Source organism: Ochotona princeps, chromosome 30, assembly GCF_030435755.1.
Source record: "Ochotona princeps isolate mOchPri1 chromosome 30, mOchPri1.hap1, whole genome shotgun sequence".
Classification (NCBI taxonomy): domain Eukaryota; kingdom Metazoa; phylum Chordata; class Mammalia; order Lagomorpha; family Ochotonidae; genus Ochotona; species Ochotona princeps.
Window position 1 is genome coordinate 18,047,283 of NC_080861.1, and position 15,285 is coordinate 18,062,567.

General features: G+C 38.9%; 1 protein-coding gene across 1 annotated transcript in view; it reads left to right on the forward strand.

The window, feature by feature from the left end:
- ARPP21 (cAMP regulated phosphoprotein 21) overlaps positions 1-15,285 on the forward strand; it is a 109,891-nt gene that overhangs the window by 19,715 nt on the left and 74,891 nt on the right. Inside the window, exons 9-10 of the mRNA XM_058657047.1 lie at positions 8,535-8,643; positions 10,554-10,655. Of these exons, the coding sequence (XP_058513030.1) occupies positions 8,535-8,643; positions 10,554-10,655 (211 nt within the window). The remainder of the gene's footprint in view (positions 1-8,534; positions 8,644-10,553; positions 10,656-15,285) is intronic.

Consider the following 15,285-nt stretch of genomic DNA (forward strand, 5'->3'; position numbering starts at 1 on the left):
AACAACTTATAATTCTGTGTCAACTAAACCACATTGACAACTTTGGACCTTCCCAGCAACTACAGTACGGTATTTGCTCATAAACTCCAAAAGAATTCCTGCAGGTGCAGTGTCACACTACATAAGAAGAAAATCTTTGACCCAAGCAAAAACAACTACAGTTAGTGGCTTCCAAAGAAAACTTCACTGCTTCATTGGGAAGAAAACAAATCCAACTATTATTTGAATGCTACAGTTCAAATGGACTCTTGTCTTAGTCAAGGTTAACGCTAAGGAAATTTTTGGTTTATTATGCCATGTGTACTCTTGGGAGTTTACCCAATCCAAAAAAATAAGGACAATGCAGCAATAGTTTCTAATTTTTCTTGAGTGCTCTATTGAATGACAGTTTCCTCTTGCTGCTTTCTATCTGTTTAGGTCTCCCATGTACTATAAGGTAAGAGTTGTTTCAAATCAGTTTGTACAACAACCAAAGCAGCAAGCAGTACCTGTCCCTTGGGAAGCTTAGAACAAGTGTGAAACATCATGCAATGTGTACAGGGTTAGAGATAGCACATTTTTCTGGCTTGATTCTCATTGTTATGTTTGTGTTTATAAGCCCATTTAAATTATTAAACTTATTACTGTAGTGAAATATGGTATGTTAGTTCACATCCACTTTTTCTGGTGTTAGGGGTTTTCATGCTCAATATGCATTGGTGTTCTCAGGCAAGAGAGTGGAACATTGAGTTACTGAATAGATGACTGGCAGTATTTTTATATCTATAGGATAAGGAAATGGAAGGGTGGAGAACTTAGAGGTGAATGCGTGGCTAGTCTAGCCTTCTTTGTTGTCAGTTTATGACGACGGGTATGAATCAGCTGACATCTGGAAAACCCGTTTGAATTTAATGCCCTGAAGTGAACCAGGTCACTCAACATCAGTTAAGAGTGGCAAGGGAAAAGAAGTAAATTCAGCCTGCAAGAAGTCGTGCTTTCTGTCAAAATAGCATCAGGAAAGACGTGAGTGATCCAACACAATGAACCAGAGGCTGCATTTGTGGATTGAGTCTAGGAAATCTGTGGCTTTACTTAGATGATACTACTAGGTGTTTTTTTTTTTTTAATATACAGAAAGCCTAACATTAACCTAGGCTAATCTTGAATCTTAATCATAGACCAATCTTAAAATGAAAGAACCCCTAGAATAGTGATGATTTTTATAGATTGCTTGACATTCATGGGATAACATGTAAAATGTTTAAGTTTGAAGAACCTAGGCATGTATTTGATGTTGTTCTTTTATTTGAGAATATATATGCACCCCTTTTTGCAGATACTCCATTTAAGACGATCCATGAACAATTTACAAGAATAGCAATTCTATAAACAGTTTTCGCTATCCTTGACATGTTTTTGAAAATCCTCAATTTATTGCCAAAGTATTGTGTTAACCAAAGTAAATATACCTGATCTGCATGCCTATTTGATGATGTTGTCAATATCCTCATACTTTCACAGTTCATAAAAATAAAGCCCATAAAATAAGAATGTAATATTCCCAGATTTTTTTCAAGATTCCGTGATTTATATGAAAGCTGGAGTTACGGAGTTCTATCAGCTGGTATACTGCCCAAGTGAGTGCAGCAGCCAAGGTAGAGACAAGCCTTAACCAGAAGCCAGTGGCATTATCTGGGTCTCCCACACACATGGGCCATTTTCAGTTGCTGCTGCAGGCTGCTAGCCAGATGCTGGATCAGAAATGGGGCTGCCAGGCCTGGCCCAATAACCTAGTGGCAAAATCCTCACTTTGAATCCCCAGGGACCTCTTGTGAGCTTTGGTTCATACCTTGGCTGTTCCACTTCCCATCAAGCTCCCTGCTTGTGACCTGGGAAAGCAATAATGCATGGCCCAAAGTCTTGGAACCTTACACCCAAGTGGGAGACCCGAGTGGGAGACCCATGTGGGAGACCCTGAGGATGTTCCTGGCTCCTGGCTTTCAATCAGCTCAGCTCCAACTGATGGCAGCCATTTGGGGAGTGAACCAGCAGATAGAAGATCTTTCTCTCTCTCTTTCCTTCTCTGTGTACATTTGTCTTTCCAAATAAATAAATAAACACAAAGAAATAGAGCTACCGGGACATAAATTCTCCCCCATAGGGGGTTCCAGTGTTGCAGCCAGAGGTGTTACTATGACACCAAATGCCAACTTCAAGAAGAAAGTTTTTATTACATATGTTTTCTTTCCCATTTTTTCTTATCCCTGTTACTTTTTCCTTTAACATTATTTAGGAAACAAAAAAAGATCTTTAATTGGGGCATTATCACTTGGTAATAATTTGCATTATCACTAGTGAATTTATACTTCTAAGCACATAGGTCAAAAAGGCATAGAAATAAAGAAGGCATTTTCATAAGGGCATGAACGTTACATATTTCAGAGTCTGAATGTGATTAGCCAAAGTTAGAAGTAGGGAGCAAAATTAAACTTGTATTTGAAAAAAATGGCAGAACCATAGAAAGATTAAAAATTGATTTGACAAAACAATGCACTTAAATGTACATATTAGTTGGACAGAAAATAATAAATGCTATGGAAGAGTAATTTTTAAATATTCAAATTGTAAGAGTATTTTGATTGTGCTTAATTCCAATGACTTGATGTCAGCTAAATTAACTTGTTGAATTGGTTTCTTATATTTATAAATTAATAACTTTTATTACTTGATTGGTACAGTATTTATATATTATAATAATCATGAAACACCAAAGTTAGAAGTAAAATCATTCGCTATTTTCACCAACCAGAAAAATTTACTAACGTAATTCTCATTACATTTTTAATGTAAATGTGATTGTTTTTCTATTATACCAATAGTGTTGGATACTTTATTTGAAAAAAAAAAAAAGATTTATTCATTTGAAAGGCATTGTTGCAGAGAGAAAGGGAGGGAGAGGCATAGAGAAAATTTACATTTTCTGGTTCACTCCCCAAATGGTTACAACAACTGAATCTGGGTCTATCTAAAGCTAGAAGTCAGAAATTTCTTGCTAATCTCCCAAGCTAGACTTCTTTCCCAGGTGTAATAGCAGGGAGCTCAAATGAGAGTGGAGCAGCTGGAACGCAAGCCAGCATCAGTATCCATGTGGGATACCAAGGCTGAAGAAGCAAGCTTTAGCTGCTATGCCCCACTACTGAATATCATTTACAAACTGCTTACATATCGCATACTGTAAGTCAGTTACATAATTCACTAGGTTTTATTTTCTGAATGTGATGAACAATGAAACTGGATATTCATTTATGAGTGCTTCCTTCAATTTTGTTCTTAGGAATGAGACCACTTTGTTAAGAGATTTTCAAGGCCGTTAGGCCGTAAAACCAAATTACTCCAGACAGTGGTGGTACCAGTTAGAGATGTCTTAAAAACTCGTGTTGTATTTAAGCATTATTTTTTAAGACTTATTTTTTTTTCTATTGGAAATGAAGATATATAGAGAGAAGGAGAGAAAGAAAGATGTTTCATTAGCTGGTTCACTCCCCAAATGGCTGCAATAAGCCAGAGTTGAGCATATACGAAGCAGGGGCCAGGAGCTTCTTTCAGAAATCTATTTGGCTATAGAGGCACAAAGACTTGGGGCATCCTCCACTATTCTCCTTGGTCATAACCCTGCTGGATCAGAAGGGGAGCAGCCAGGAGTAGGAATTGGTGCTCATATGGGATGCTGCTGCAGGGCTGGGAATTAGCCTACTGAGCCACCACGAGAAAGAAAAAGATGGATATTTAGCACTGCATGTATTAGGATTTTAAGATACAGAAAAACGTCTCCTCCTCCTCCTCATTCTTCTTCTTTTTCTTCTTCCTCCTCCTCCTCCCTCTTTTTTTTTCTAATTGGAAAAGCGGATTTACAGAGAACATGAGACACAGAGAGAAAGATCTTTCATCAGCTGTTTCAACACTCCAAGTGATTGTAGCAGTTAGAGCTGAGCCAATTCAAAGCCAGGAGTTTCTTTTGGGTCTCCCACACAGATACAGGGTTCCAAGGCTTTGGGCCATCCTCTACTGTGTTCCCAGACCACAAGCAGGGAGCTGGATGGGAAGTGAAGCATCTCATATGGGATGGCAGGCACTTGCAAGGCAAGAGTTTAGCCACTGAGGCAGCCATGGCCAGGAGTATTTTTCTATTGAAAGAAAGAAAAAAAGGAAGGAAGGAAGGAAGGAAGGAAGGAAGGAAGGAAGGAAGGAAGGAAGGAAGGAAGGAAAGAAGGAAAAGATATATAACAGATTGATCATGAAAATCTGAAATGAACTTATTTTACAAGAAACATTGGACTTTATGTTTTCAATGGAAGGCACCAAATTTATAAACAGTTCCTATTGGACATGTCAAATGCTAAGGCAACAGGATTCTGTAACATGATTGATCACTAAAGTGTGTTTTGGTGGGACAGGCACTGTGGCTCATGCAGTTAAGCTGCTTGGGAAGCCTACAGTGTCAAATGCCAGTTCTGCTCCCTGCTACTCTGCTTCCAGTTGGGTTTCCTGTTGGTGAATTCTGGGAGACAGCAGGAAATGGTTCAAGCGCTTTGGTTACTGTCACTAGTCTTGAAGACTTAGAAGGAATCTGGGTTTAGGGTTTCAAACTCACCTCGCCTTATCTGTGGTGGGCATTGGGATGAAAATTTGGTGGTGTGAGAATCTCTCTCTCTCTCTGTCTTCATCTCCCTCCCTGCTTTCAAGTAGATGAAAATAAATAAATATGCATTTAAAAGTAAAACTGAGTAGCCCCAGCTGAAGGGTGAAGATGTATCTATACCTTTAGGGGGAAATTGCATTGGTAAATGTTTTTAAATTATGAAGCCAACATTCAAGCATTTCTTTTTGTGTCCCTCCATATTTACTTGATTTGAATTCTTCATTTGTGTGTAGGGGAAAAGAGGAAAAATGAAGCTTCATAACTGGGAAGAACATTAGTAAATTTGGTAGCAAGAATCTGACAGTGTGAGCAAACAATTGAAATCATATCAGGATCATAAAAGGTTAAAATTAATAGTAATAAGTGCTCATCTATTTCAAACTTCAAAGGGACAAAAATTTAGACGAAATTAGAGCTGATTGACTGGAAGTCAGAATTTTATTGTCTTCTCTGGCACCACTGCTTCTGAATTTGTGAGTTGTATCTAATTAGGGAACAATGAGAACTTAGTTCTAACCTTTTAAAGGTTTGATCAAAAATGACGTAGAACTGATTTAAAATGTCAGTGCTGTTTTTTCATTGAAAACAAGAAACTGTTTTCCAAGCTAAGCATAAAACCTACTTTCTGGTTTCAAATGACAGTACAGAGAGTCCATCGACAAACAACAGACACGTGTGATGCGTGTCCATATGATAGGTAGTAAAGTGTGATCATGTTACTTGAACAAATAACTTGACCTTCTGGAATTTCAGTGTTTTTGTCAGGGAAGGGGAAGGTACATTCCTATGTAACTGCATTACTGGTAATTCATCACCATTTAAAATAAAATTTCACGATACATTATTTTAGTTCCTCTCATTTTGTGATATGGAAATAATATTGCTGTACTGTGAAGTTAGATGTAAACAGATTTTTTTAAAGCAGTAAGGGTCCATTAGAGTAATTTGTCGTGCAATCACTTCTAATATTGTACTTGTATATGTTGGTTTGCGTGTGCATAACCTGAAAACTGCTCTTTCACTCCGTAGTGATAAATAGTTCTCTTTGAAATCGGACTGGAAAAAATAACTGGATTTATTTAATTTTTAAAAAGTAAATGTGAATGTTTATTTTATAGTAACTTAATATGTTTCTGAAAAAACAAGAAAGAATGAATAATTTTAAGTGGTATATTATAAAATCAGAAAAACAAATTAAGACATTTGAAAGCACTTATTGGGAAAATACTTGTGCAATTTATATGCCAGTAAGGAATACTATTGCTATGTACAATATTTGCATTACTAATTAGAACAAACCTTTTGATCATGATTTGACTATGTGAAAGCCATCTTCTTCCCAAATATCTTATACTATGAAAAACAAAGAGTACCATAAAGGAATGTTCAAAAAGCTTTCTCATTGCAACCGTAAAAATTCAAAATCAGACATAGCAAAACTAAAAGAACTAAGATTTCCAGCTCCTGGTGTTCCCCAAATGCCCTCAGATTTCAGAAAGCTTTTTAGTAACAAAATTAATCTTGATCAATGTGACCCAATACATAAATCTAATTGTTCAAAAGTGTCGTCTTAATGTACTTAATTTGTATGTGTTCTCCTATTGCCAAAGATTTCTCTTCTTCCATTTTATATAGAGGATTTATGACATCATGTCTTACATATTGAGTCCTTTGATCTGTTCCTGCATTATGATTCATGAAAAGTTATGCTAAATTTTCACTTACTGATACGCTGATAAATTTACTCATTCTCTAGAAGGCCTTGCAAATGCCAGACATAGGTCGAGGCATTCTAAAATCAATAACCCTACACAAAATATATACTCAGATTTTGTTTAGCATGCTGAGTTCTCATTGCAATGTCTCCAACTTATAAAGGATTTAATCTAAAACAGAATCACCACCGTATGCATCTGAGGCCATTGCGTTTCTAATTGATCAGTAACAGACCAATAGAAACTGACATAAAAGCTATTAGTAACTATAGCAGTAAGCAGACCATTTTAGCTACTGGAGCATACTGGACTGCAGAGCTGGAGATACAAGAAGAGACCTACTTAACAGGTGTGCAATCAACATCTGTATTTCAAGCAGCCTCCTCCTTTTTCTTGCTAGAGAAAAAAAAAGTGATATAACAGCGCATTTGCATTTGTTGAGTTGCTTACAAATTCTTCAGAGTTGGTAGAACTTACAGTGACCTGCGTCTATAATTACATTCTTGTGAGATTGTGTAGTCTAATGACTGATTGAGTGTACTATGACTGTGCTACAGGAAGGCAGATTTCATTTCTGCAAGCAGTTGACTCACTGTAAAGTGCGACTTGTTTATTTCTTTAGTGTTCTAATCTTCAGCTGCCATAATTGCGGCTCTAGATGTTTATCTTATATCACATTACATTTCACATTTAGTGGGAAACATGTACATGCTTCTCTAGGGTGATGTGGTGGGGGTTTCTGACTTTTATTTTTGATTTGAGGGACCGTTATGCCCTAGATAATCAGAGAAGGATTGAGCCTGGTCTCAGTAAGCATATGAGCAGGTTGCTTGCCACCTGTGGCTCAGAGAAAAATAAAAAAGTTATAACTCAGACTCTAAAAAAGTCCTTACAGGATTGCCTTGTCTTCAGAAGATGGAAAAAGAAATAAATATTGTGCCTGTCCCGCCTGAATTTACTGTGAAGAATTAATAAGATCAGGTCATCACTGTTCCAAAATTGTTCACTATATTTAAGGAACAACTACTTTCCACCAAGACTTGAATTATACATTTAAACTACCCCTTTGTTTTAAAAGTGCTGTTTTTCCTATTGGAGCTGTGAATGAATGGTGACATTCTCTTAATTATTGGTCCTCCACCCTAAACAATAGACACTATGAAGTGGCTTCCCAGGGACTGGAGGCAGAATGAACTCAGTAAGGAGAGAACACCCTCTAGGCTTCTGAAGCAATGCATCAGACATGACAGAAAAACTGTACGACCCATAAATTACAACAGTTTCTAAACCAGAGACAGTTTAGCACTTCCTCTCCGGATGAACCTGAGCTCAAGTCGTTCACTGGGTTCTTTGTGTGCTGTGAAAATGATGGGAAATTAACAGGGAAAGGAAGTCAGTCGCCTTAACCACGCCTAATGATTAGAAGAAGCTAAAACAACCCAGCTGACTGATGGATAGTTCGTAACTGCTTGGAACACTTCTGCTGTACTAATTAATCATTAAGTTGCTTAAACAAAATATCTCCTGCTTCCCCAGCTATTGAACTGATTTCCAAGACATGGTCAAGAATGTCAGAATTTATTGTGACAGATCCTGGAGCATCTTTTATTGGGGGAATGATAGAATTACTTCTTAAATGATTTTACTTATTAAGGCTTCAAAGGATTTGTAAAAGGGAGCACGCAGTGATAGGTGTGGTTTGGGTTTCCAGATATAGGGGAACTAATGTGGTGGACTTTCAAGTGCTGAACAGGTGTATTTTGGGGGGGAAATAACGGTTGGGGAGTTGCCTGAACTCAGGAGTGAAGGAGGTCAAAATCAATGAGAGAAATGTGTAGAGACTACGTTATATGCATAAGCTTCAAAATTTAAAATCATGGAAGTACTTTACCTTCACCTGTGGTGGCCAGGCGGCAACAAACAGGATTCAGCATTCAAAGTCAAGCCATTCTAACAGCACCTGTGGTGGGACAGATCATTATTTACCTGTAATGCCAGCGACTCTGATATCAAAGCCACATATAGACTTAAAAAAAAAAGTAAAAGGATTAAGTGCTACTGTGGGGGAAAGAAACAACTCTAAGAAGTAACTTTAAACAGGGAGAAAATATTTTTATTGATATGTTTTACTTTGCTGGCAGACCAGAGCAAAGGTTTTGTGAACATTTAAAAGATGAAAAAGGTGAAGAATCCCAGAAGCGGTTTATCTTGAAGCGAGATAACTCTAGTATTGATAAAGAAGACAATCAGGTTGGTTCTCAAGTTTGAGAGTGGCTGACATTGTTGTATTTGAAGGTGGGCTGACTGATGTCTTTGTCGTGCCTCTGTTGTTCCTTCTGACCCTCCCAGCCTTGCTCTTCCTCTGACACTGCTGTCCTTTCCCCAGCCTTCTTGCCTCCCTGTGCGTCCCACTTTGGCATTCAATGGATAGCATTAAAAAAAAAAAAAATGTCCTGGTTGCTTTAGCAATGGCTCTGTGTTGGGCTGCATGGGTGGTGCTTGGCGCAGTTTCTGCTGCATGTCTTGGGGGATTGGGGTGTTGGGGTGCCACAGGCTCCGAGCTGTGGGGAAAAGCTTTGTCAGTTGCATTTGTAGATGTTTGTGTAACTATGGCAGTCGTTCCAATCCCTACAGCTTTGTCCTTCAGTTGTGCACAAATTGAGCTGGATTGTCAATACAGACCGATGAGCAACCGGTGTAGCTGTAAAGAACAAACTTTGTTATGGTGAGGACAGGTGGATTTTGCAACTATCCTAAAATAAGTCTTCACAGAAAAAATGCAGTTCACATTTTAGTCTCCTTCTCCGCTTCCTGCCAGCATTTTCCGGTCCATGTAAATTGTCTGCTTATTTTGCATGAACTGTAGCAGAACTTTATGCTTATGTACCTTCCTTGTGATAAAAACAAAACACCATGCTGTTCTTGAGTAGCCGTATTCATGGCACCTGTAGGAAGGTAAAGAGACTTGGCTAAATCTCCGCTCTGGATGGAGGGTGTGTGATCCAGCATGATTAGAAGGAAAATTGAGTCAACTGCAAAAGAAAAGCAATTTTAAATGATTAAAAGAACAGTAGAAAGTCAAATGCCATTGCAATTGTACTTCGTGCTTCTGACAATTACAATAGCTTCTATGGCAAATGGCTTTGTTTTTAGAATTCTTCAAGGTAAGAGAATCTGCATTTCACTCACTCGTCATGATCATCTCTCACAGTGAGTCACTTTGAGCAGGATGTGCATTACAGACTCACTTAAAAAAAAAACTGTTCATTTATATCTCATTTCCTTCCACCACCTCTGCCTCTATCCCGAGCTGCACCGTGGCTCCTGTTGACGCTGCAAAGTGTGCTTGGGTCGTGTACTTCGTGAAAGTCTGTTGAGCAGGTGGATGGGCGTGTCTAATGCCGAATGGTTTGGAGAGTCAGCTATGGGAAGGTGGGCAGCAGGTTGGGATACCATGGGATATAGCTCAGGCGAGAAAAGGGCAAGGAGCTGTCCTCATGCTGGTTTCTCTGAACTGTTCTTCATTCTCTTGGTTTTGACCCTTCTCAACACAACAGGGAAGTTAGATTCCCTCTGGCAGCCTGCAATCCGACTTTCCATCAAGATGCAATTCACCAGGTCAGGCAGTGAAGGAGTCAAAAACCCAAATAAGGAGTTAGAGAAATAGCGTGCACATCTTCCATTTTGTCCATCCCTTCCTTTGCTCCCTTGCACTTTCTGCAGAGCCTGAGTTTTCAAAGCTATTTCTGCCTCTGTTCACCTTGACCAGCCTTTTCCTCTTGCTGTATTAGGCACTGTGCCTCCTTCTGAGCAGTCAGATGACCTATGTAGCTGAGCCAGAGACAGAGACCATCCATGGAGACCCACCACATCACTACGTAAACGTGTGAGGCACCTCCTGTACTTTCCAGCAGATACTTCCTAGCACTACATGTCACACACACACACACACACACACACACACACACACACACACACACACACACACACTCCACATGACAGATACTCTCACATAGACTCCTTAAGGACCAAAGGGAGAGAGACTTCTCAGGCTCCATTTAGTGAAGTGGACATTGATTATTCTCAGCTGACAGTTGCTTAACTGTAGATTACTGACGACTCAACTTGGATAACCATCCTGATTTCTTTTTTCTGTTTAGCAAAACAGGATGCATCCATTTAGAGATGACAGACGAAGTAAATCAATGGAAGAGAGAGAAGAGGAATATCAGAGAGTGAGGGAGAGAATATTTGCACACGCTGTGAGTAGTTGTTTTCATTGCCTCTTTAGCGTGGTCCTTCCATCAGCAGGGAGGCAGATTCGTTTCCCAGAGTCAGCTGGCAGGGCATGAGACTGGCGACTGGACATAATCTGGACTGAAGCAAGCCAGGGGTGTTTCTGGAAGAGGACCTAGTTCATGGAGGTGATGGAAAACTATCGAATAGCTTGGGTGTGTTCCTAGAAAATGACCAACTGATATTTGGAGTTATAAGATGGGTTAGTAAAATAGACTTTGAGTATAGAGAGAAGTCATCAACTTTGAAGCAGTGATTTCCCACTCCATTAGCCAGCAGATAACCAACTATTGTGTTCTTTTTAATAGCAATGATACAGAGGAGGTACATAGGAATTACAGACAAGGAATCTGTTAAGTACATACACAGACCTACACAAAATAATATCTTTTCTTAGTAAATATAAACACTTCATGGTGCTAAAGTTAGATAATAACACTGCTCCCCCCCCTCAAATTCATATCAAATTAAATTTAGGAACAATTCACCAGTGAAATAGTTGTAGGGCACTTTCTTCTGCGTGAGTCTTTTCTTCACATGAAAAGACTGGGACTGATTTTTTTCAATCCCTCACTGACTGTGACCAAGATAAATCCAGTTAAATTAAATACAGATTTAAAGGTGAAGACCACCCAACATTAATTTAAACGCTGAAGAGCTAAAAGGACTAACATTGGCCACAGATTTCCCCCTCCATGCAATCGTGTGGCTGCCTCCTGGGCTGTGATAGCTTTGTCGCTCTGCAGGAAGACATACCTGAGCTCTTCTGTGAGGTGCTGCAGCCAACATTCGTAGGTCAGATGCAGTATCTCCCTTCCTCTGTGATCTGCACCGAGGAGTTATAACAATTAGTCTGTTACATCATATACAACATATATACATAGACAACCTATTGCATCATGGGCCTTTAATTGTGTTTGCTGCATGCCAAAATGCAGTGTATTCCAGTCACAATATAGGAACATGTCTACAGTAGGCTGAGACCTAACATGTTCTTGTGTAAAAGCCTTCATGGGGGAAACTTTCCCAAAACGTATTCTTCATTCTCATTCTATCTCCCATTCTCCATCTCTCTCCCCCCCACCCCTCCTTTCTCTCTCTTCCTTCTTTCCCTCTCTTTCTCGTGCTCAGTTGCTTGCTCGCTCTACAGAGTCAAGTCATTTCTTAATGAGATGCTAGGTTGAAAAGAAATATCAATTACATAGATAATGTGCAACCAATATGAAGCCTTTGTTTGAAACTATGCTACATTGGTGCGAATTCAGGAGCTAGGTGCCAGAACATACTGTTACTAATGCCTGCCATGAGGACATCACCTTTTTGCCCACTTCATTGGCTGATTGTTCTGTCCAAGGGGAAGTCCTCACTGAAATAATACAGCAGTCTGATTTCCACTGCCCCCTGTCACTTCCAAATTTGTTTCAAAAGTTTAACATCTGTAAACCTGAGTCTTAGGTTCAAAAATTAAGGAAAGCATTGCTGTTTGAAGCATCTACAGCTAACATATGTACTAAAAGGTTTTAAAAGTGAAATGCAGACCTGAATGGGAGAGAACTTGAAGGCGAGTCCTTCCATAGCCTTTCAATTCCATGAAATTGCTTGACAGCCTCCATTAAATAGGGACCAGGGCTGTATAAATAGGGACCAGGGCTCATTAGGCTCTCCATTGGCCAGAACTTCTGACTTTCCTGAGTCAAATGTGGCACTACCTTGCTTATAGCATTACTTTGCACCGTTAACCCTGGGCAGGGTTTGGAAATGGAGATGCTCCAGAGAGCATCTATGGAATAGCTTCTAAAATTCAATGTCTCCACTGGTATCAACTGTAAATGTTATGTCCATGAACACATGCACATTTTTTCCTATGGAAAGGATCTCTGTTGTTAATTATGTTTTTCCAAACACACATGGCTGTTACAAGGGTAAGAACCACTCTGTTGGAGGGTAAGGAAACAACCAGTACCTTTTGCCCAGCTCTAAAGCTCTTTTAGACATGCAGTCGGTCGCACCAGTGACATTCTCTGTGCACTGTCTGCTGCTATATAACAAATGACTCCTAAATTTGGCAACTTAAGCAAATTCACCTCAAAGTAGTGTGGATCCAGTGACTTACCAGAGTGATTTGAGTGCAGGGTCACTCCTGAAGCTGCACTATCGCACATATTTGCAGTCACCTAAAGACTTGCTGAAGGGTTATCTGCCTCCAGATTCACTCTCATGAATGTTGGCAGACCTCAAAACTTCAGTAGGAACAGATCACATGGGGCTATCCATCGGCTGTTGACATGGCAATCAGCTTCCCCTGGAGAGAATAATCTAAGAAAGAGTCCAAGATGCCAGCCACCTAATGTTACAAAAGATCTGGCCTCCTTGCTGCTGTGGTTTGTGGTAAACACAGATCAACCTTGGTAAAGCTTGGAGTAGTTATTTTTAGCTTCTGTGCATTAAACTGCCAAGGAAAAAGCAAGCAGTAGTTAATGTTCTGGAATACATGGAAGAACAAGTCTTTATTATCAATGTACAAGGAAAGTAGACTTAAGGGAATTTTGGTCTATGCACTTCTAGTTCCCCAAACGATCATTATCACTGCCCAAGAGGCTGAGGTCCATGATCATTCTTTCACAAGATGAAGAATAAAGGGTATTAAGTCAATTATGATGCAAATGAGAAGAATCCAGCATAAGGAAATGACATTACTGAAGTCTACCATTGATCACATTTGTTAGCCATTCATTTATTGTCTTTACAGGTCAAAAGCTGAGGGTTAAAACTAGCTTTCTTTGGCAATTGTTGAAGTAGTAGAATTAATCAAATAGGTTCAAATATTGAATTTATTTATGTAAATTACCGCTTGAAGTAATGATAGTGAGCTAAAGAATACCTCATGGCATTGATATGCTAGCAAAAGTCCAGTTTGTTTTAAAATTGGAAACATGCTTGACTTTTTCAAGACATAATCTTGGTTTCTAAGGCATGTGTATGTGACTGAGTGGGTTTGCTTGCATGTGAGCACATGTATTTTTGTATGCAGACCCATAATCAATTATGCAAATTGCCTTCGGGATTTTGTGGAAAAATGTTCAAATATAGTGCAAATTTTTTTATATTGGGAGAAAATTTATGTATTATATGAAACCTAAATTATAAATCAGAACCTCCCCCTGCCAATTTAGTCCTATATTGAAAAGTGTGGTTTTATGGTCATTAATATTTGAAATGTAATGGATTTTTTTTGGAAAGGATTTAAACTTCTTTTGATAGTTGTATAGCATGTTTCTGACTTTCAAAAGCATGGGATAATAAAGAAACACATTTAGGGGAGAACTGTTTTACCTGGACTGTACGTGCAGTGGAATTGACAGGAGCTCTCCTCTGTCTTCCTAGGAGGTGTTGGGAGTCCCCTTCTGTAAGAACTGATAAGGTCATGAGGTGCCACTGCGGTTGGGAGTGGGATGTGGGAGAAAATGGTGTAATCCATTAGACAAAAATGATTTTCTCTTTTAAAGAAAAAAGTGAGCCTTTTATATCTGAGAATGCATATAAGTGACAGCTATGAAAGTTGCATTTAATTACTGTGACAATTTTTCTCTGCTATTAAAATGTACAAGTTATTAATACCACTCTTCAAAGTTTATGTTCATCAGCTCCTGAATCAGTTCCCTTCACCATCTGTATCTTATTTATGAAAATGTGATGAAGGGATAGAGGCGATGATGTTTAAAGAGTTTTCCACGTAAATCAGAAGAAAATACTCTGGAGCTTTGTTTGGGGGAAAGGTATCATCAACTTTTAATTCAAAGAGTCTGGGCTGCTTCACTTCTTCCCAAATGCTTTGTTAGACTCATGAGTCTGCAGGGGTCTGTATGTCTTTCATGAGCTCCTAAATGAGAGTAGCTGCAGTAATTCCACTAGCCAGTCATAACATTACAAACTTAACTGACCTCTTCCCCTCCAGCAGCTGAGAGCTCGGCTAGCTGAGCTCTTAAGGGCCACTTGAAACAGCTTCACCTTTCACAGACTGTGGTTTGACTCAAACTGCTTGAAAAGCTAAACGAAATGCAGTCATGAAATGCTGAAGTATCTGTTGTTTACTGTTTAAAAAAATGATCACAGGACTAATGTCAGGAACACATCATGCGTATTTATTTTCCTTTTCATAGTTAAATGTCAAAATTTCAAAATATGGGTTCTGAAAAGCATTGTATTTTCATTGGCTGATTCTCTACACTTGAAATTCAAGGTGAATTACAAATATAAACAGGTTAAAACAGAGATGATCCGAGAGATGCCTTCCCTGAAATGCTCAGGCCTCTGACAGCATCCTGTCTGGATCCTGTCCTTCGGTTATCCAGCAAAATGAAAAGAGAATATAATATTCTGCTTGTTTCTCAGAGCAGTAGTTATGTCAACGATATCATTAAACCCAGAAATTAGATATTGAAAGATCATTAAGATTTCTTTAGTTTATTTGACCTTAAAGTCAAACGTGTCTCAATGAACAGGTCACTTATTTAACCTTTAGGAAATGTTACCCATATAATATGGTGTGTATGTATGTATTTTAAAAAAAACTAATTGCTGACATGGCACCCAAAA